The 24,191-nt window shown below is 40.7% G+C and overlaps 1 protein-coding gene across 1 annotated transcript; it reads right to left on the bottom strand.

Moving 5' to 3' along the window:
* Positions 1-649: 649 nt before the first annotated feature.
* On the bottom strand, positions 650-3,212 carry LOC147889450 (protein neprosin-like). Its single transcript, XM_087391256.1, has 7 exons — positions 3,015-3,212; positions 2,835-2,921; positions 2,484-2,711; positions 2,077-2,244; positions 1,915-1,968; positions 1,111-1,257; positions 650-1,024 (listed from the first exon to the last, which is right to left on the bottom strand). Exons 1-7 carry the CDS (start codon positions 3,210-3,212, stop codon positions 650-652), a joined length of 1,257 nt encoding a protein of 418 aa, XP_087247382.1.
* Positions 3,213-24,191: the final 20,979 nt, after the last annotated feature.

Here is a 24,191-nt window from a genome sequence, read left to right as displayed (position 1 = left end):
AGGTATAGAGAGATCTAAGAAAGACTAGATTTTGATAGAATGTACCAGTTTGCCATACTATTTTATTATGTGTGCAAAGCCATGTTTTCATTGAAATAAGACTTAGAAGTCATGTTTTTCCTATGAAAATAACTGTGCAAATGTTAGAGAGATAATGCTCGATTGCAATATGTGCTTTTACAATGACAGTCTTTGACTTTCCTCTCTTTGACTATATCCTTAGTAAAAAAAGAGGAAAGGCAATCAAAGGAATCAATACCCATAAGTAAGAACCAAGTTTGATACTAGGTATCCTACATATACTAAGGAATTGGGATCTGATCATAGATGTAGAACACGGGAGTTAAATTTGACATTCATGTGGGAATGTTGGATAGTCAATGACATGGGATGCCATTCTACAAGTTGGGGTCCATAACTTCGTCTTTTACAGAACAAAGAATTTTGATTGCTAGGAAATATTTGAAAAAAATGAAGCTATGTGCAATTTTGTAACATTGATGTGATTTCACATTTAAGAATTCAAATGATTACATGAAGAAGAAGACATTATTATGGACAATAATTGCACCATCACCAACCAAAAATATAGATTATTTGAGTAATAGATTACACATCAAACGGACTAAAATTAAAATCTTCGAACATTTTAAGGGCAATTGTAGTTTCGACCTGGCCCACCAAAGAAGAAATATGTACCCCAACTATTGTCACTCCTAGGAAGAATATTGTAGCATGTGGCATTCTCCACTATTGTCTGTAGATTTGATACATTCTGAAGATTGTTTTGCACATCCACCCATTGTAAGTTTCTAATATAAGCAGATTCGTTGAGACCTGCTTGGGCAAAATTTCCACTTCCCATTTGTGTGGTCGTGTGTTGGCCATTTTTTCCACTGTTTATTATCTCTCCACCCCAATCCAAATAAGTTGCATAGTTTGTGGTAAGATAGGATAGGTTTCCAGGCCAATAGCCTACATGCTCACCATTGATGTCCAACCACCAGTTTTCTGTTGCAGAGTCCTGCAGAGAAACAAGGAGATGACATAAATAGTCTACAGTATGTCCACAAGAGAGATGCAAGGTCATTAACACGACTAGAATCTTACTTTGAATACGTGAAGTGTAATCTCATGTTGGGAACCATTCACGGTAGATACTGGAGAGAGTGTGCCTCCTACAAGTACATTACTACTTGTTTGTACAAATCCAGGACATAGAAGGTTGTAGCACCCTGTCAAGTTGTAACCATCGCTCTGCAAATTTCATGAAATAGGATTATATCCTAGCTAAAAAGGCGTTGTGCATATAGACATTTAAGATCCCAATGATGTGCATGCACTTGATCGGTGAGAATCCAACAATGAAGATTACAACTTTGAGTATGTGGTTATATTCGTAGATATAACATCAAACCACGTGATCACAAAGTACATGTTCTCATTCTTGAGGATTCTAAATCTTCTGAGGAGTTCCTAACCTCTTGATCTTAAAGCTGGTGATGCATGTATTCTTTTTTAATTATAAATAAACATCTACATATACATACATATATACATATTATGTACGTACGTACGTATGTATTCCTTTTTTTATCATAATATATATCTTTGGTTTCTCACAACGAAAAACACCAAATCCGTCTTAATTCTCTCGTAAACCCATAAAACTTTTGATAGCTACTAGCACATGAAACGCACTCAAAGCTAGAACATATGCATCTTTCTGGTAGAATGCGCTGATGCAACCCCGAAAATGTGAACGATCTCAGTGTAAAAAGGTTGCCTAGATAATCACGAAATTGTCTCGTTCTCCTCCTAAGAAGCGAGCTAGCTCCGGAGCTTTGATTTTTTAGGTCAATAAGAACGCGACTCAACGTTCAAATATTAAGAATGTCAGGTTCACGCAATTACCGTCCAATACACAAAAAGGCGAGTATTGTTGTCACCATATAGCCCTGGGAAAACCTGCAGCATGCAAGCACTCACCATTAAGAGTGCTTAGGCATCAAGGCAATGGGTTGAGCAAGTAAAATAAGCTAACCCTGAAAATTTTATGAAAAAATATGAACGTACTTGCCAGCCCGCCTCTAGGGTGTTCACAACGTTATCAGGAGAGTACGCTATCACCCATAGTTGGCCAAGGCTAAACTCCATATCCAGCTCCACATGTGGATTCCATAAGCTCAATGTTGCTTGTGTGCCATAGTAGGCTTCTCCTGTCTCAAAAATGCCAGCAGAATGCTAGCAGCCAATATACCCACACAATATTACGAACTTTAGTATTTATGATACAGCTGATGTTGCGGAATCTAACTGATTGAAAATGAGACGTATCATTAATGTATTTGCAACTGACTAATTTCTGCATTGCTGCAGCAGCCAGGAGAGACCAAAATCTGCTCAAACAGCCCATGGACTAGTAATAAGGAATTCGTGGCACTCTGATCATTAGAGTCTGATGATCATCAGGCCGAACTAACCTCGTGTTCAACTCCGTTCACAATTTGAGGATCTCCGTAGAACTTTCTCCCGTAGTGTTGTGGTAAAGCGCCCGTCCTTGAAATATCTTGGGCGGTAATGCGCCGAACAGGAATCGTGCCGTCTGGACATCTATCATTTTGGTGCCATACTTGCGACACTTTGTAAACTTGTTTCGAGGTGTGTACGCTGTCAGATGCCGATCGATGAGAGACGGTGCTAGGGGCTTCCTACAAAAGGAAATTGAAAAAATCATCTAATCGTGAAACCATAGATAATGTTTTTGGAAACGCTCTCCACCGGAGACCAGAAAGCAACAAATGGATGTCGGAAATGAAGACCCTTAAGCTTACTTGAAGCTTGTGGTCCTTCAATAGAGGGTGTTGAAAGGCCAGTTGTTTTGAAGGTGGTATGCAGTCAATTGTGTCCCCATCAGAACTCTGAAACAGTTCAGCAGGTATTATCATCATAAACAAGATTCAGATGCTGCATTACGCGTCATTCGGTCTACCCTGCTTATGCATGATCATTACCCGGATACTTTTCAATGGAGGCGTATTCAGGCTCCGACGATGCTCTTCAATGCTGGAAACGTCGACTGCCTTGTCACCAAAGAGTCTGCCACCCGCAGTGAAGTGCATGCCACTAGGAGAGATTCTTACAGCAGAAATGCACAGCGCCGGCCAGAGAATACTATGGAACACAAGGCTTATAATAACAGATATTCCCATGGTTTACACGTGATCTGATGAAGAATCGTTGTGGAATTAGGAAAACGTCTGCAATCGTAGCTTAATTTCTAATGTGTTTTGCTCATGCAATTGCAGAACGCCCGCTTCTATATTCTCAGACCTGCTTTCTCAAACGTTCACGTATAGCAGATGGAAAACTTGTGGCGGGGTTACCGCGTTGTTCCTGGTTCCATGTGGGACGACAGCTACGAAAGACGGCAAGACAAGAACTAAAGACAGGCCATTTGAAATGGTCCTCCCATTTAAAATACGCCATCCCATGAGACAAGATCCAAAGGTCGGCCATGTTCCTCTTAGACGACAGCCCACCAGATCAAAGCGTAATTAGTTCCTCGTTATATGTCATTTATATGTCAACTCATTTATATGTATAAGAGCATCTATTTATCCATCCATGTATTTATATATCTACGTTCATATGGACGAGCGTATCATGCTTTTGGTCTTTTAAAAAAACTCGAATAAAAAATACCAAATTAATTACTTAGTTTCCCAACGAATCATTCCATTAAGATATGAGCTACATGCCATGGGGAGTCGAAGGTCCTCGGGGACTATCACAGAGGCTAAGGCAAATGGAGTTTCCTTTTGCCATCTCAGCATCTTGGTTTTTCGTGCAATCTTCTCTACCTTGATGGCGACCTCACTGTCTTGGAAACGTGAGAGCAATCTCTCCCACATTTGGATGCGACTTCCAAAGAAGGAGGTACATTGATAAGATGGCTAGGATTCTCTTCTAACGAGGACCTTGATGATAAGTTAAAAGCCCCCCTCCCCCACGAAAACTTAAAGTAAGTTAAACAAGTAACCTGACCTGTCTACGACGGGCTAGCGACCCGCTCCATCAAGTCTCAAGGTTGGGATCCTAGGCTCCCTTTCATTTCAAGGAATACAATTTAAGATTTCATTTATAAATTGCATGCTTCTTAGGAATTTTAAAGTTGGATCTATGTTAAGCCTTGTCATTGCTTTCAATTGGGAAAGAAGTTTTAGAAGGGGATTAAGGGTTGGAAGGGACTTCAGCCACTTCGCTTACCATAACCTAACTCTAGTAATCTTTGAATATAGTTGTTTGAAGTCTTTAGGGAAGACCCATCCTCTTCAATACACATCCCCTTGGAAGCCTTTTGTGATATCAAACACTACATGATCAAGGCTTGTACTCACATGCTGAAAAAGTTGTCCTTATTGAGGTGCTCGAGACTAATGTCCTTAGGCAACAATTCTTATTGAAGAAGTGGATCAACACTTATTTTCTATTTCTAAGAGTTTACACTTAGAGACTAACACATCTATATATATATTTATAGATATATATGTAAGTGTTTACACACACACACACACACATAAGATGGAGGGGAAATGTCTGATTTATTTATTTCTATATTTATATTTCTATATATATACACCTCTCTCTCTCTTTCCACATGCCAGCATATTTTATATATATATATATATATATATATATATATATATATACATACACATATATATATATATATATACACATGTATATATATATATATATATACATGTATACATGTATATGTATATATGTATAACAAACCTTGTAGCCCAGACTCTCCTCTTTCTAGCACCACCAGTGGATGCCAATGCATCCGTGTTATGTAAGTACCTTATTTTCCTATCCTTCAATCCCAAAGGTGTTTCTTTCATCTTTTGCACTCGTTCTTTTGCCTTCTCTTGTTCCTTCTCTACGGCTCGTCGAAATTGATTGTATATAGATCTTTCCAAGCCTTTTTTGGACTCAGCTAGCTTACAAGTGGCTCTTCTAATTTATGTTGCTCCAAGTCCAATGCTTTGGCTTTATCATGAAGATCATGGTTCTTCCTTTGAATCAAGTTATGCATTGCAACAATGGTGCTATTTCCTATATGTGCTAGCATCTCTGCTTGGGCTCTATGCATCTTGCTTTCTTGCATAGCCATTGACTGAACATTTTTTAACCGATTGCAATAACCAAGCAACCCCGCATGTCCATTTCCAACAAACCGAACTAGCTCATGCATTGTATGGAAAGGAGCGCTCTTTTGGTTGGCAAGATCTAAAGGATACAAGGATCCTTCTACCCAAAGGTCGGAAGCTCCTCTCAATCCCAGACTACGTGTGCTTGCATATTCAGCCTCCAACTCTAAGTGAACCTGGTACTTGTTGGAGACATCCTCGAATGGTGCCATGAAGGAGAAAGTGTGGAGAAGCAGGCTTGAAGGAGCAACATGCAGGAAGAGGGAGGGCGAGGAGGAGAAGGATGGGGGAGGGAGGATCAGCAATTGAAGAGGAGGGAAGGGGGCCGGACCAGCAAGTGTGGAGGGTGAGGAGGAGTAGGCGTGGAGGAGGAGGGAGGGAGGAGGGAGGAGCAGGAGGGAGGGGGGAGGAGGAGCATGCATGGAGGAGGAGGGAGGGGGAGGGGAGGAGGAGCAGGCATGGAGGAGGGAGGGAGGCAAGCATGGAGGAGGGAGGGAGGGGGAGGGGAGGAGGAGCAAGCATGGAGGAGGGAGGGAGGGAGGGAAAGGAGGAGGAAGGGGGAGGAGGGAGTGAGGAGGGGGAGGGGGAGGAGGGGGGAGGGGGAGGAGGGAGGGAGGGAGGGAGGGGGGGGCAGGGAGGGGGAGGGAGGGAGGGAGGAGAGAGAAGGAGGGAGGGCATTCAAAATTTGAATTTATTGGTTCCCACCTAGGAGTAAGAGTTGTGTAAGAGGTATAAGAGGTGGGGTCACTTTTGGGCTTAACCCACCTAGGTGAGGGGGGGTTAGGACTTTTTGGGACCTACCTTGGCCCTTTCATTAGGACTAATCCATTTTTAAATCCATTCCTTATGAGGCCCTTTTGAGACCCCATTTCTCCCCTAATGGCTTTACATAACACTTGCAAGGTCCCTAGCAAGAGTCACCAAACGTGTGGTATGGACCGAGCACTCAACGCAACCAAATTCCTATTAATTCATCTCAGCTATATTAGTGTCTCCATCTCAATAAAAGTAATTGATTAAGGTAGCTGATTTAATGATCGATCATAAATTAAGAACCATTCTAATGACAGAAGATAGATCCAAAATCTTGTTTGAATGCAGTTTGATCACCCTATATCATAGATCGAAGGATGCCCTTGTGGAGATAATCCTCTCTTCAGATGCAGCACGAAACTTCAATTACAGCCTCTGTGTACAAAACCGCCCTGTATGAAGAAAAGAATGGAAATAAACAGATGTAGGAAATGCCCAAGGGAGCACACAAATACCCGAATGTACAAAAAGATTCAAAAGCATTCGATTCACAACCAATGGGGATGTGACGCTTATAAATGCTAGCAAGCTACTTGCAAATCGAATTGCTAGCAATCCTATGGATGAAAATACATTTGATAGAGTCATGTGTAATGCAGACTCTACAGGATGAAACAATGTTTGATTTAAATTGTAGCTTCAAATGGATTTTTTTGTGAAGATGATTCTAGAATGTGCCATTGCCCAATCCAAGAGTAAGTTGTAACTCTTGCCAGCAACCTTGCAAGTAGTTATATGCAAAGCTCGGTAGTTACCACATGTTTGGTGAATATTTCTAGCAACCTTGCAAGTGTTATGCCAAGCTTGGTTCATCAAACTGCTCATGGCACAGACTGAAATGAACTTGCTCCCAAGTTGAGGTTTGTTATGCCTAGGGTTAAGGGGCGAAATGGTTATTTACGGGTGGACATTAAAGCAAAGAACTGGCACATTGTGGGTTTGTGGGTATCTAATTTTTCTCTCATCATCTATAGCATTTGTGCAACATCATCCACTATAAAACAAAAGGAAGGAGGAGGAGGACTGAGGAGGAGCATCATCTTTAACCCAAACACTATTGAGATGAGTAGCAAGCCTATATATCAACTTTGGTATGGTAGGGCCAAATGTCTCTTAACAACATTTTCAATTTGGTCTACTCATTAGTAGTTGAGTTTCCCCTCGAGATATTCAAAGACCATTTCATCCATGATTTGCCTTGATTTGTATAGGAGCGCAGAGTCAACTCATGGCTGGTGATGTGCCAAAGATCACATTCTCATGAGCACAATTTCTCCAATATTCACTTATTTTGAGTTCTTCCATAGGGATAATTCCCATTCATGTTTTCCCCACGTTTCTTTATTATCAAGCATTTGTTCAATATATTAACAGATAATTCCAAAGATGATGTACCATGTGCATCCTACTCACCACCACAGGCATCATCTCCACCTCATCTCCACTCCTATTGAGGCCAATGAGTAGCTTCATTGCTTTGCTCATGTTGAGAAACATTTATGATTAAAAAGCAATAAAAATATATAAACCCTAGTGGAAAGTCTTGATTATAGGGTGTGTTGAGTAGTGGATGACCCAAACCTATAACGCAGGTGTGAGACGTTGCAAGGATGGGGCACCACATGGCATTTCCCTCTGAATGTCACCTGGCATCTCACAAAAAAGTAAATTTAGAAGTTCACCATTTGTCCTTCGTTTATAAAAGCAGTTGATACATAACAAAGTAGAACTGAGAAATGGTAAAATGTTATCAACAAATTGGAGACTAAAGAAATGGTCTTCATGGGATAGATGCATCCAAAAAATTGATGTGCTTCAATATCTCAATGCACAATAATAACATAAGTAAGCCATATAAGATCTCACTTGACCACCACGTAAGGATTCACATTCCACAATAAAATAAGCTGAAAATTTGTAAAGCACGAAGGAGAACTAATATGATAAAGTCCAAATGAGGTGATAACCTCATTTGGACTCAGGTAATGAGGTGATAACCTCAGGTATAATCAACCAAGAACTGGAATCCCTCTGACTTGCCTTTAACCTTAAACCATCACCCTTGTTTCTAAAAGAATGTTGCTATTTGTAACTAAGGAAAGCATGTAGTCCAAATTTAAACTACGAATAAGAACAAATCTGTGTGTACACAAAATACATTTTTGTGTAATGTCAACTCATAAGAACAAAAGGTAACAAATATATATTCAACATCCCCCCGAAACACATACACTACAAGGTATAGCCCCTTTTCCGATGAAAATACCGACGTTTTTTACATTAATTTTTTTTTTAAAACGGGCACAAACATCGTTATTAATGTCGTTAAAAGAGTCGAAAAAGAACGGTCGCTATAAAGCCTCGCTATATAGCGACGCTGATAAACGTCGTTATATAGCGACACTGATAATCGTTGCTATATAGCGACACTGGTAAATGTCACTATATAGCGACGATTAACAGAACTTAAAAAAAAGCATTAGTGGGGCTAAACGGGGCCATACCAAGCCTTGTTTTGCCCCACTAATGTTTTTTTTTTTTGTAATTACAAAAAAAAGTTTTTTATTACAAAATTTCCCTTGCAAAAAGGGTGATACAAAATCGCTCAAATGAAGTGATCGAGCAACAAAAGCATATACATGTCGAACATATACAACATTGTTTGTTACAAAATTACCCTTTCGAAAAGGGTGATACAAAATCACTCAAACGAGCCGATATACAAAATGACATACATGGCGAAGTATATGCAAACTACTACTACTACTACTACTACTAATTTGAATCGTCCTCATCGTCCTCGTCCTCGTCTTGTTGGCCTGATCCTTGGTCCTCGTGAGCTGCGCCTGCTCCCTGACCCTCGTCATGTGTGTCTGATCCCTGGCCCTGGTGATCGCTCGCCTCTGGTGATGGGACGCTCGAGCTTTGACCCTAAGAGTGGACCATATAAATTGAAAATTAGATTGGAACTTAAAGAATAAAATAATTTAAAAAGTGAGATTACAAGTAGGAAGAGACTTATACCGTGCGAGCAACCACCTCAGCCCAATCGACCGTCGCTCCCATTGCCTCTTGCTCAATAAACCATGGCTTTGTTCCTATGCGAAACGCGCGTCATGTCTCTGCATCTGTAGGAAGATGACCCATCGCAGCTTGCTATGGATCTAATTTACGAGAGTTAGATAAAGTGCATGTAATATGTAATAAAACAAAATAGAACAATACATTAAATGAGAAGAAGTAGACTTACCATGCTTGCCTCGAACGCCAACCGTCCACCTGCACCAAAGTGCAAAGTACCTACAGTGTCCAGCTGTCTCCTCGCAGCCCTCCTCTAACCCTCGAACATTTCGGGATGGTCCCTATTCTACTTCTTGAAGAACTTCCAATCAGCTTTGTTTGCCCAGTTGGGTTTAGCCATCCCCTTTGCGATGGAAGTATGCAAGGTTGATCTACAATGCTTCAAGACCAAACCCATGCACTCTCGCATATAATTCTCATTAAACTCCCAATTTGGCAGGTTAGGGTATTTTTGTTTTAATTCATCGATGACCGCTTGCTTCTTTTGGTCATCTTGATACTGCCAATCGGTAGCAATGCCGCTCTTGAAGTGATGGATCATCAACCGCCTCATGGTGGCCATCACTGCTTTGCCCTTTCTATCTTCTATTATCTCTCCGACAGCCGTGATTTGATAGGAGAGGTCCTTGATCGGGTAAGGAGGACTGATGGTAGTGGCAGAGTCAGAAGGAGTGGAAGCTGTACGAGCACTTCCAGAGCAAGGAGTAGCAGTGGGAGTAGGAGAGGGCAAGGGACCTGACTGATACTGTGTCTCGGGACCAAGTGGAGACCTGTAGGGATGTGAGTGTGATGACTCGTCTACATCTCCCAAGTCAGCACAACATAAGCGGCCCCTCCTACTCTTCCTTCCCTTACGATAGGCACGTGCAAGTGATGACCCCTCGGTCGAAGGGGCACGAGGGGATGGCTGGGCAGTAGGTCCAGCCGTTGGTGTAGGAGAGGGTATTGCTGAGGTCCTCTGAGATAGCAGAGAGAAGAATCTCGCTGCCTCCTCATCGGTCATCTGTGCTACAAACTCATCGGGACTCCTGACAAAGCCATGTGCTTCTAGCAAAGGAGTTCCCTGAGGGGTAGTCGCAGTGTTACATCTGAGAGGAGTCGTACCAGTCGCCGTGCTAGGTCCGAGAGGAGTCGGACCAGGGGTAGTCACAGTGCTACGTTCGAGAGGAGTCGAACCAGGGGTAGTCGCAGGGGTAGTCCCCTCAGGTGTCACCTGAGAGGAATCAAAGTCCTCTGGAGCATAGAGATCGTGATGTCTTCTCCTACGAGGCTGTCCGTACTCGTCGGACGTGTGACGTGATCCCATGTCTAACATAGACAAACACGAAAACAAAAAACAAAAAACAAACATAAGCATAGGCATAGGCATAGGCATAGGCAAATACATATGCTTATGATCGAAAGAGGAAAATGAGACATGCTCATGAGAGAAGGAAAAGAGGGAAAAGAGGGGGGGAAAGAGAGAGGAAAGGAGGAAAAGAGGAGATTAGAAGAGGGGAAAGAGGGGGGGAAAGAGAGAAGAAGAGGGAAAGGAAAAGAGATTGGAAGAGGGGGAAAGAGATTGAAAGATTAAGGTAGAAGGAGAAGGAAAGGAGGGAAAAAGAGATTGAAAGAGGGGAAAAAAAGAAGAGGGGAAAAGAGATTGAAAGAGGAAAAAAAGAAGAGAAGGAAAGGAGGGAAAAAGAGATTGAAAGAGGGGGAAAAAGAAGAGGGGAAAAGAGATTGAAAGAGGGGAAAAAGAAGAGGGAAAAAGAAGAGAAGGAAGAGGAGAAAAGAGGGAAAGAAGAGGGAAGAGAGGGGAAGAGAGGGTTCCTATGCCCATCACTGCAGCTAGGCGCTAGCTGCAGGCCAATGCAAATAACAAAAGGAAAAAAGAGGAAGCACTTTCTTACCTGGAATAGTCCCGCTCGGTGTTTTGTGGACTGGCCCTACAAAAGAGAGGAAACATACCATTTTTCAAATAACTAGTTAGAGGAAGGAGGAGTTTAAAGAAGCAACTTCTCAAAGGGATTGGATTGAGGAGACAAGGAGAAAGAGAAGGAAGAGAAATACAAAAAAGACTAGAAGAGGTGATCTTCTTTCTTTCACAAAATCTCGTTTTTTGTCTTCAATCCTTGAAAATCATGCATGAAAAGTAGCACATAGCCTTAGCAATACAAGGAGAAACATGCTTCAACACTCACAAAACGAATTCTCACAAAAAACGAACCTACATTGTTCAAAGAGACTCACTTTCTTGAAAAACTTCTAGTTGATGAGGTGGCTATTGCAAGTACCATTCATAGTCAATGGATGTTTTTTCTTGAGCGCTTTATGAAAACTTTGAAGGGATTTGTAAGACAAAGAGCAAGACCCGAAGCAAGCATGGTAGAGGGATGGCTTATGCAAGAGTCATTAGTATATATCACGGAGTTTCTTGCATCCACGGATCCCGATATGCCGCAAGCTTGGCATAACAAGGATGATGATCACATCGTTGGCGAGGTTCCCCAAGGAAAAAGAATTGAAAGAAAGATGAGCGAAGAGCAAATGGAGAAATTCAATAAGTTTTGTATCCTCAATAGCCCTGAGATGCAGAAGTGGATTGAGAGATATGAAGTGGCCAAAGCAGAAAGAATAAATGCAAGGATGAGATTCAGAGTAACGTACAGGCGATCGCAACCATATCCATGGGATCTGGCTCTTCTCCCCACTCACATGTCACTTGATTGGCTACAACTGGCTCTATGTAAAGCCGAACGCGATGGAGAGATAATAAACGAGCGAGAGTTATCATCTGGATGTATGATGCATGTAAGTTTCTTACCTCTTAACGTAATGAAGTAATTATTTGTGGCAACATACGCTATAAAATAGATGCATCTTCATTGTTTTAATGATGCTCTTTTACAGTACAAAAAGTACAATGCATTATGGTCATATGGATGACATTTTTGCGTGGAACGCATTGATTCAAAGAGAGTCACGTATGATTGTGGAGTCATGGCTAACTTCACACAAGATAGCCGAGCAAGTGCTTCGGATACTAATCTTCTCTCCTTACAGTTGGATTATTGTGGAATCATATGCAAAATCTATGAAGTTGATTTCAGACGATTTAGTATTTTCATTCTTGATGTAAAATGGTTTAGAAATATTTAAAACGGTCCCCATGCGACAGTGAGAAAAGATAGTAGCGGTTTCTTTGCAATAGACTCCACCAAACATTGGACCGATGAAAGTGATACTTTTGTTCTTCCCGAGCACTGTGAGCAGGTGGATACTAATGATTTAATTAATTGAAGATTTCGTTTTTAAAGATCCATTGATACATGTACTTAAGCATAATTTCATATATATAATTGACGACATTTGGCACCCATCTTCAATATAGGTGGTTTTTCATCCGGATCATTCTGATCCAAGATGGTGGTACGTGATCCAAGTTGCACCACGAAGTAAGCAAATTTTTGAAGATAGAGATGTGGATATGGAGATGCCACTACCAATGCCGGATCCAATTGATCCCGATGAATCTAGCGAAGAAGATGAAGATCACAATATGAGCCAAGAGGAAGATGCGCATAATGACATCGCACGGGAGGAAGATGGAGATCACGATATTGAGGAAGAAGACAACGATCATCAAGAATCACCACACTTTATTGAAGAAGATGATCAAGTACTTTTAGGTGAACATACGATGCTAGAGTACGATGATGTTATAGGAGATCAACTCGGTATAGAGTTAGAGATAGACTTGTTTGGCACGTTAGACTTGGCTCAAGATGAAACAGTTGATGTAAATGCTCTTCATTGATTTTTTTCATCTCAAACTTGGACATGAATATATGAGCTTCAAAGGCTTGATGTACATGCTCTCATACTTTTATTCTCTCAAAAGATCAAACATGTATGAAAAATTAAAAAAATTTATCATTGGAAAAAACTAACTTTTAAGGCCTATATGAGTAAAAAAGCTCTCTGTAAAACGTCGCTATAAAAAAGTATCTCAGTGTCGCTATATAGCGACACTTATAATTCTAATAAACATCGCCATATAGTGACTTTAGAAATCATCGCTATATAGCGACGTTTGCCTAAAGTCGCTATATAGCAACGCTTTACAGGATGCACTTCCCATACCGACGATTAGTACCCCGCGTGCACTAAATGTTGGTACTTAAACATCGCAATAGCATCCGTGTGTAGTAGTGATAGTCAATGCACACAATCTGTTTCAAGATTTCATTGCTAGTAATTAGGGACCAACAAAAAAAAGTCAACAAATCATTTTGTTCATGACTTTTTCACTAATCATGCACCAAGAAGAGGGCATATATTTCAAGTATCAAGCACATGCCCAAGAAGAAAGTCTAGCAAAGATAGTGAGGCCTAGATCTACATCAGCCTCGACTAAAATCTATCTAAATCCTTGAATATCTCTTCTTCACCTTGTCAAGTCAAAATGATGCAATCATCCACTGATCAAGACACCATGTTCAATGCCCATGCCCAACTCTCCATGCATCATTTAGGACTCAAGATTTGTTCCAAGACCTTGAAGGAATTTATGACAATCAACTGACAAGAAGTGTGAATGAATGGGTGAAATTTATTTGAAGGCCTTGCATTGCACAGGGCAGAGGAGGCAAGTCAAGTTGGAGAAGAAGCTCGAAGCCTGCATCCAAGTCCCATTAGGAAGCTTCCATGAGAGAATGTTTTCCTATCTCTCTTAGAATTGAGTTTCCCTAGTAAGATCATTGGATGAAGGAGACTTGTAGAAAAGAGAGATGGGAAGATTGTTGGGAGAAGTCAAACTGGAAGAAATACGGGAATGCTAAATGAAAAAGGGTACACAAACAATGGGAAGGTTCAGAGGCATGTTTCTCTTTAACAAAGAATTGCATATTGCATATTGAGGAGTGGTGTTTCATATAGGTGCAACCTCAGAGGCTTGCGAGACAACAAATCCAAGGAAGTCAGCGTCCAAGAAGAGACATCCTCGCTAGGATGGACTTGAAACTTGTAATGCTATATTGCCATTAGGATAAAATCATTGTAACACTTGCACGCATCAGCTCGAAATGGATCATTGGCCTTTCAGGAGCACAAAACTTGTCATCAATAAGTGCACAAAATTCATCAGACTCTTTCAAGAGCAAAAATCCATCAAACTCTTCGTGCCCTTCAAGAGCATAAAACTTGGCAGATTCGTTAAGAAATATCATCAACAATTACACAAAATCCATCACTCTCCTAGCTTTGTTGCAGATCTTTTGTTTTCACCTTATGGATCTTTTGTTTTGAATTGATGTAGCTTGCCTCGTCGGCTATGGCTTCCTCTTTGACTTAGCAACCCCCACCCCTCCTCTTCCGAGTCAACGTTTGGGCAGATCTGGCGACCAAAAGTTCCTCTACCGATGGCACCCCAAAACTTGAGCTCGACACTGTTGTCTTTCTATGCCAACTTCATGAGCTCAAAGCACAAGGCAATCGTCGCTTCTACTGTAGAGAACATGCCCTCGAGCTCACCCCTCATAACCACCCCAACTACGCCATCTTCCACAGTAATCACGTTGCTTGCCTTGTGAAGATGAAGGCTATTTTCTAAAGGGAGTTCTCTTTGGTCCTTTCTAGCACCAGGAGCAGCAAAACAGATGACCTTTGTCATCGCAGGATGTTGATGAGAACCCAATCTAGAGTGTATTTGCTAGATGCAGTGAAATCTAGAGCAACACCTACACACCATGAATCCATCTCTCTCTCTCTCTCTCTCTCTCTCTCACACACACACACACACACACACACACACACACACACACACACACACACATAGATGTTCACACAATTTATTCCTTTCTTTCAGAGGAGTTCCCTTCTGTTTGGGTCCTCTATATATTGCAAAAGCATTGTGCAACTCCATTACACTTAGAAGCCCTAGAGTGTTGCTGAAAACAAAAGGGTTCATATCTCATGCTGACTTATGGCCTATGCAAATTTTATTCTCTTCATGTTATGAGTTGTAGTACCTTACTACTTCTCCTCCCCAGCTATGAGGACCACGCCTCCTTGCTAGTCCGTTGCCCCCCAGGAAGAAGGGAGTTAAGCCCGAGTAGGCTCTCATCAAATTTGCATCGTCAAATTCCAGACATAATAAAAAATGCAGGTTTGACTACCATGGAGCCACAATGATTCATGTTTCTACATAGAAAAGGCATTGTTTGTCCTATGAAACTTCAACAAATCCTTAAAAACATTGTTGCTCTTATTATAGTTGCAAAATGCAAAGACGGAAGAGAGGATTCCCAGAACTCGAGGGTGGAGGTGGGAGCTATTGCGCGAAGAGCTAGTGGGCATGAAAGTTGAAGACGGGACTGCCTTCCTCACTCTCACTCTCAATCTCGATGTCCACTGCGACCCATCTCACATCCAAAAAAACTCACTAAACCTGCTAAGGCTTGCTCCATTGTGTTGGATATTGCTTGTAGCTGAGCATCTAATATGAGCTCTCCGAGTACCTCCAATCCTCCTCAAAGAAATGATAGAGCCTTGATCAACCGACACATACTCATGCCAAAATTCTTTCAAATGCCCTCGATACAACATTACTTAAATGGAGGAGGTGTGTTAGGAAAGGAACTCTCTCTTGGTTCTCCAGCTTTCTCCCTCCAACATATGGTACACCTTTGCCTCCCTCTCTCCTTAATATATAGTAAGATGATACTAGTGTGAAACCCACCGGGTATATTAATGAGATAATTTTAGAATTGCACTCTAGAGAAAGACAATGCTTATAATGTTTTACATCTATTACTTAATAATATGTAATTTTAATTTTAAAATAAAAATTTCCCATATGATTTTTTTGAAATGTTTACAATATGTATCTAGATCATGACTTATTGTTTCAATTTGAAAACATTGGATGAATGCATAATTGAGCAAGTACATATTAAATAATGTTATAGGTATGAGCTAGTGGCCACCTCTTCCATTGTTGGTCTTTTTGTTCCAATTATATGGGTACATAATTGTGGCACTAATTTGAGGTTCTACATTTTGAAGGATAAGTGAAAGGAACAATTTTGATGGATGTTCATTTATGGTCAACTTATATGGCACAAATTTTTAACCATGTCTTAGGCAAGCAATTCAAAGTTGAGACCAGTCCTAGAATCACAAGTCCTGTTAAGTTTAAGGGAAAGAGCACATGGCAAGGCCACTTGTCGAAGACACTTATACACAAATTTAATCGTAAAGTCAAGCTATCCTCTGTTCCCAAATTTATCTGTATTGATGAGATTGAGTATCAATCAAGATAGTGATTCCACAAAACCACATAAATACATTCTCGTTCTGGAAGCCAGGATCACTCACCTCTGTTGTAGCTATTTGTATGATCATGGCAACTTCGGCTCGGGCATTTACAAAGCGCTATTGCAACCATTGATTATGAAGCAACTACAGATTTGGTCTTCATCTTGCTAGCTAAGGTCTTTTTTATTCTTCTTTACATCCAACTTATAATCAAGAGCCTTGCCACATTGCCTACATGCCCATTAAGGGGAAGGTAAGGCAATATGGGTTGTGCTACCCTAGTACTGGTGGGACTGACCCAGCCTTGAGACTCGAGAAATAGTTTAGATATGGGAGGAGGGAGAAAGGAGAGATTGGGGAGTCAAGGGTCCAGATTGGGTAGCACAACTAGACATGTTTGACTTTACAGAATTGGAGGTTGATGATCTTGTGATAACTTTCAATCTTCTATTCAACTGTGCTCCTCCCTCAAGCACCAACTTGTTGGTTGTGTCTTGCCAAAAGTGAGGAGGGACTGAGGTACCTCTTGCTCCTCCTCTTTCACTTCCTCTTGATCCTACAAGAGCACCCCCAGATGGCGTACTCCATGTATCAAATCCATTGTCATCCAAAGAATACGCATTTGCACTTCTTGTTTTTTAATCTTCCCGAATATCCCATGTGCTCATGTTTTCTTCTAGTTCAGAGTCTCTCAGATCCCCATAAATGCAACGGACCACCTTTTGATTGGTGCCTTCATCCATTGATCAAGACAAGTCTTTATTGGCACCTAAATGTGGTGCTAGGCCATTTGTGCTGATCGATCCTGGAACTCAAATTCTCACTAGAACTTTCCACCTGATCTAATCCTTTATGACAACACAAGGGGTTCTCCTTCTTTCCCATGTTTTCTTTGCTCTAGGCCATTTGTTGGCAGTTGATTCCTGCCTGAATCCATTTGAGCGAGCTTGATAGCCTTGGTTTGGTGCTCTAGTTTGCCTTCGTAGGCCCATTTGAGGACGAATTCAATGTGTTTGATTGCGCTGTGACGGCCAAGGGCCTTTGATGCCACACCCAGCCAACCTTTTGGAAGAGAGAGGCTTCAAGGATTGTTTTTCACCATTGGGAGTCTTGTTCTCAGAAGTAGAAGATGGCCATGGTCTGCGCCGTTTGACCAAAATTTGACTTTTATTTGCCGAAACAGCTCTCTTGGGAGTGGGTACACAAGAGTAGATAAGCACCGTGAAACAAACTAAAGGGAATCAATCTGTTCTCAAGGAAACCACAAACTTTCTATGAGCGACAAAATGAGATACCGTACTTTTCATGAACTCAATAAGTGACACTGTATAGTACATGAAAGATTCATGAACTCTACTTGAGAGTTTGATGCTACCCTATGGTTTTATCTTTCAAAAAATCACGAACTTTGCTCTACTTTTTCCTGTATAAATCCACCCATGAATCCAATTAGACACACAAATATAAGCGGATTCTTACTTTGAAGAACAACAAATTGGAATAGCATTGTACCTAGACATGGGACTTGATGCTGCACTCATGCTTCAATGAGGGAGGACTATGCGTTCTAGAAATTTAGAAGAATGAGTTCTATATAGCGAAGGAGTTTGAAAGGAAGAATGACGTCTGAGAGAAGAGATTTGGAGTAAATGAATGAGCTTCAAAATGCAGATTGTTGGGAAGGGTCTTGAAGCAATGACATCGTGAGCTGCAAATGGGAGAATTGGCAACTACCATCTTGAACTACCATTCTCAACCACCACCAAATCAACGCTCCATATTTTATCTCCCAATTCTTTTGATCCAATGATTCATATTGTTCCAATATTCTTAAAGGGTACCTCATTAAAACAAACGACCAAGTGGGCATGTGTCATTGATCCAACCGCTTTCAGTCTGAGGATCACGATTGATCCCTATAGATTTAGTGGTCTAGATCTTTTCAATGGTCCTAACCGATTATTAGTGTCATTAATATATTATAGATAGATATCTTCCTAATCTTTCAACCTTCAACCTTCTCTACGTATGTTTGGAAATGAACATCTAAAGTCACATGTACGATACCCCCTTCCTTTGGCAAACTCAAACACCTCACGCATCTTAATCATAGTGGGCTTCCTTTCTTATCTCCTAACATTAGATATGTCTTTTACCAAGATCTGTGGTCATTTGTCAAGTCTCTAGAAAATGCTTATCATTCACTGATTGTGCCTCATGTTGATCGATTCACCAAATTGCAATTGTTGCAACTTAACAATGACTTCAGCAATTTACTACCAGCATCTCATGGCTTGACGAAGCTCGTCCTTTCTAGCAATGCTCGGCGTATGGGTCCAATCCCCATGTCATTTTGGTAGCATCTCCAAATTACAAAATTTTGACGTCTGAGATTTCAGCACCACAAGTCCTCTCCCACATCCATAGGAGGGAATGTCTTATAGTCTCTAATATTTCCATGGTGCATTCAATTTGATGTCAAGGTCCATTCCCGAATAGCTATCCAGTCTCAACAATACTGGCATGGATAATAACTTTTTCTCACTTAATTTTTTTGGCATGCCCTCGGCGTAGCCTTAGCACCCCTTGGGTTTCTACAAAGCAAAATTTTAGGTTTTTGGCATGCTAATAATTCTTTGATTTTTGGCCTACCCTTACAGGGTAGCCTTAGCAATGGTTCCACTTTGGCAAAGCTAAAATAGGGGAGTTTTTAAATTTCATAAATTCGAGATTTTTCTCATTGGCCTTTGCTAAAGCTGACAATAAATGGGGCAATTATGCACAACTAACGATTTTGGGTTTCTCTCTCTCTCTCTCTCTCTCTCTCTCTCTCTCTCTCTCTCTCAGGTTCTCTCACTCCACCACTCGTCCCTAGCCCACCCACCCTTCGCCTCCCTATTCTCTCTCTTAGCTTCCCTCACTCCACCACTAGTCTCTCTCTTAGCTTCCCTCACTCCAGCACTCGTCCCTAAGCCCCCCCTTTTGCCTCCCCATTTATTTTGGGTAGGCCTATTGAATGACATGTGTCATTCATCTTTTTTCACTCATTTCCTATTGCATGTTTGATACATAGCAGATGATGATTGGGTGCAAGTTTGTAGTTGGTTGCGCCTAATTACTTGGATTAAATTGTTGGTTGGGCCATGTGTGAAGTCAAGCCCCAGGCCTTTAAATCCACACCACTACATTCAAAAACCTTTCCCACAAGAGGACAACTTGCCTAGGGGGATTCGCCCTCGCATCAGAGACTCAATGTGGAATATCCATCATTCTGCACAAGTAATTGTCAAAGGCCTCATCTGTTCTATCAAGTCTATCTCTATCTCGAGACTGGTTGGCTTGCCCTAGTTTTATTGCAGCATGGAGCTCATTGAGATGCCTTCTTCTTCGGCGAGCGCCAGTCTGCATGCTATGCAGTTCTCTAGGCTCCATGCATGGTTGGAGAAGTTTTCTGGCAAGGTCATCTGCACGTCAATCGATTCTCCTAATGCTCATGTTATTGCTTACTGCATGCATCGACTCTAGCTTCTCTATGCATTGATTTTGGCTGAATTGTCTGCAGATTCACAATTAAAGTGGAAAACTCCCTGAAAAATACAACCGCTTAGGCCAGTAATTTGACTTTGCATGTGACATGCATGACTTGGCTTTTCAAATGTTCTTAAGTGATGTGCATGTCTCGTGCCGCCTTAATCATAGGCAAGGTGAGGAGCTTGTCGTATCTTCTTTCACGGCTTGTTTTTTGCTTCTATTAGAATTGGAGCATAGTCTAACCTGTGCGAAGCTATCTTGTACAAAAGTATCTTTGCTATATTATCGAATGTTATCTTCTCCGACGGTTATTTGTCCTTTGTGTATGATAATTCTAAATTTTTAGAGATGCAACTCAGTGTGAGGAATGTCATATTGTTCGACGGATATTTGTCTTATATGAATGATAATGATTCCTTCTTTAATCATCAAATCGCTTTGTAAATACAATACATGTGCCTAATTTTGTATGCGTATTGCTCTTTCCCGGTCTCTTCTTTTGCCTCTAAAATAACACTGGTTTGGAGGAGTAACGTATTCGCAATCTCGTGTTTCATTAAGTATTGACATGGAACCAATAATGGTGCCTTTGTTAAAGGTATTCGATTAGACCATTCTTCCTCTCTTGGCTTCGAACGTATTTCTTTACTTATTGACTTGTTTGACTTTCTCTAATCTCTTCGTTTTGGCAGGCCTTTCCAAAGTGTGTCCTTCGATTGTGACTCCACCTTCGAATAAAGTTGCTATCGAAGAAATGGAAAACGATGTGAAATAAAATAGTGTTGTTAATGGTAAGATAAGAGGTTGTAGTTGTTCTCGCCATCTATTGTTTTGTGTTCGAAGTTGTTTTAACAAACGACTATGACGGGCGATTCAAAATTATAGTTCGCTACATTTTTCTACATCAGCTTGGGTAATATCATCCACGTTCTTGGATATTACTCCTGCGAACTTGATAGCATGGTATTTTAGCCATCAGCTTGGGTAATTGTGTCCATGTACTTTGATACTGCTCCTGCAAACTCGATAGCGTGGTATTTTGTGCAAGAGTGTACAACAACGCTTGAGGGATTTGGCCATGTCGCTACATGAGCGTTTGATATGACGCTGCAGCTGAAGTTGGGGTGATTCATCAACTTAGATGCATAATTTAGCAGTCCGTCTTCTTCTAAATACTGGAAGATTTCCTCCCTCCTCTGTGTTAGTGTTTGACGCCTTCCTCCCTCTACAGATTTGGTTTCTACCAGCAAATTCAATGGCTTGATAATCCACCCCATTATATCTGCGTTTTGCTCTACTACAATACGTCTTGCATCCCCCCTTTCCCATTCTGCAATGCCCCCCCTTTCTCATTGTGCGTACCCTTTGTCGTCGAAAACCTGCATTATTGTCTTTAATTACCGTATAGTTTGGTGATTGTATTTGCATGCAAGTCTATTCTGCTCATATGCAACGTTTATTGAATTGTGTTGATGAGATGTGTGATTTGCTGAAGCATTGAGTACGTTATTCAGCTAGCAGATGACTCGTTACCGTAGAAGCGTCTTGGTTGTATTTTGTATGTTGATTTTTGGGTTAACTTTGGAGAAGTAATCATGTTCTCTTATTAAGATAGGTCTTCGGACCGATTTTCTTTGTTATTAGGTTAGAATGTACATGGTCTTTTGTAGGGGTTTCTCCTATTTCAGCTTGTTCTTATGTTGAGAAAACTGCATCTCCACCTTCACGAGAGGCTTTCTTCTCCAAATAGACCTCCTAAAGAGAACCTCTTGAAAATTTCTCCAATCAAAAAGAGTTCGTGCCGATCATTGAAGAATTCATTTCAAGAAGTTGCCCAAGAGGCATACATCGAAGGTAAAGATTCACTTTTACTTTGTTTACCTTTCTACTTTGTCAGTAAATGTTAATTAGGTTTCATTCTATTCTTTGAAATCAGTGAAAAGGCTCATACGCAAAAATCCGGAGTACATTAGTTTCAAATCAACAATTACTTCTCATATTCAAGGTTCGTTTAAAACTATGCATGTGTCATCATTGGAGCAAATGAATTCCCTGCCAAGAAGAGGCACAAGTGAAATTATCAATATTGATTATGATTGAGTTGGATAATGGGGTCAAATGCCAATGTTTGTTTGAATTTTGAAAGCTTTTGTTGTTATTAAAAGAATGCATTTGCAAACTACTTCTCTTAATATTTGATTTATTAATGTTGTTTTGTTGGACTTTGGCAATGAAAACTTCTTCTTTGGAAAAGGAAATTCTAGTGCTTCTAATTATTGTGAAGAGTTGTGAGAACAAGTAAAAATTGAAAGTTGGTGTATGTAATTTTGTTAGCACCAAATAATGTTCCACTTATTTCCAATATTCATGTGCATTACAACAATGGTGCAACTTACTATTCTTAAATTGGCAATTCATAAATGAAATGTGTTGGGGTTTAAGATAAAAGAATTCATTTATTAATTGGAATATTTTGCTTGGAATTGTCTTCATTTCGTAAAATGTTACTTTTATTTCACATTTTTATTTGCATCAAGGAAGCAACTTCAATCCAAAGAAGAGAATGATGAAGTAAATTCATACAATGGGCTTAATGAATCTGTTAACAGGATGCGACCCTCACCACATAATTTCCCATCCACTGCCAAAGCTATTGTTCCATCAAAAGAGAACTTCATAGGGGGGGGAAACTCTTTGGTATCTCTAGGGATAGGCCAACTATCTGATCGTGCACCATATAGATTTATTTTTTATGGGAAATTACTTTGTAAAATATGGTACATATAAAGTCACAAACCCAAAATATCCTACATTCTTGAAGGGGGACACTACAGGTACATGCCATTTTCTTACTCAAATATCGACCTTTTTTACACTAAAAGGTTTTTTTTTGAAGGGCGCAAAGGTCGATATTTACATCGCTATTAACGTCGAAAAACATGTGTTGCTATATAAGCATCGGTATATAATGACATTGGTAAAGGTCGATATATACCAATAGTGGTAAAGCATCGATATATACCGTCCCTTAACATATCTTTTAAAAAAATTAGTGGGGCAAAACAGGGCTTGTTGTGGCCTCCATCTCAATAAACCACGGCTTTGCTCCTATGCAGAATGCGCATCTTGTCTCTTCATTGTGGGAAGGCGACCAATCGCAGAATGATGTAGATCCAAATTATGCGAGTTAGATAAAGTGCATGCAATATGTAATAAAACAAATAGAACAATAAATTAAATGATAAGAAATAGACTTACCACCCATGCCTCAAACACGTCCGTTTTGCCACTTCCAAGGTGCAAAGTACCTACAGTGTTCAGCCATCTCCTCATAGCCCTCCTCTGATTGTCAAACTTTTGGATGTTGTCCCTGTACTCCTTCAAAATCTTCCAGTTTGCTTTATCCACCCAGCTGGGTTTATGCTTCTTCGTTGCGATGGCAATTCGCAAGATTGACCTACGATGCTTTAAGACAGCACACATGCACTCTCACATGTAATTGTCTTTGAGCTTGAGGGGTTAAGGTATTGTCTTTTCAATTCCTTGATGACTCCCTCCTTCTTTTTGTGATCCTAGTGCCGCTAGTCAATTGTTATGCTGCTCTTGAAATGGTGGCTCATCAACCGCCTCACAGTGGCTAGCTCTTCTTTGCCCTTTTTATTATCTATGATCTCTCCACCTTTAGTGAAGTCATAGTACAGGTCCTCGGGAGGGGGCGAGGGCGAGGGCAGGGGAGGAGTGGTGGGAGTGGGAGTGGTAGTAGTAGTAGAGCTAGAGCAAGGGGTGGTACTGTGAGTTTTTAATACAATGGTATAAAATGAAATAACAATACAATGAGCTACTCCTTCAGATTTGCTCTCATGGCAATAGTCGCAAGTATGCTCTCATGCTCCTCTATAGCAAGGCACCAACATGGAGTGCACAAAGCCTTGCAAGAGATGACACAATGTAGTGGAAGCTTGATCACAATAACAAGATGTGAATACATGTAGGCCTCGTGATTAGCTATGTATTGCTAAAACACCTAGTGGAGGTAGTAGCCACTGACCACCATGATGTGAGCATTGTAAGGATCCCATGTCCATCGACCGCATCCTCGTTAAGCACACTCTTTATCAAAGAGCATCTTAACAAGTAGTAATCCACACCCTCGTCATTGTCCTCAAGAGAAATGACAACAAAACCATCATCAATGGCTAACAAATCCATCAAATGATCATAATCCCTACTAGATGTGAACCCAACATC

This window comes from Dipteris shenzhenensis, chromosome 20, assembly GCF_047967505.1.
Source record: "Dipteris shenzhenensis isolate YYH24624 ecotype China chromosome 20, Dip_SZ_1.0, whole genome shotgun sequence".
In the NCBI taxonomy this organism is placed as follows: domain Eukaryota; kingdom Viridiplantae; phylum Streptophyta; class Polypodiopsida; order Gleicheniales; family Dipteridaceae; genus Dipteris; species Dipteris shenzhenensis.
This window is presented reverse-complemented; position numbering and strand designations above follow the sequence as displayed.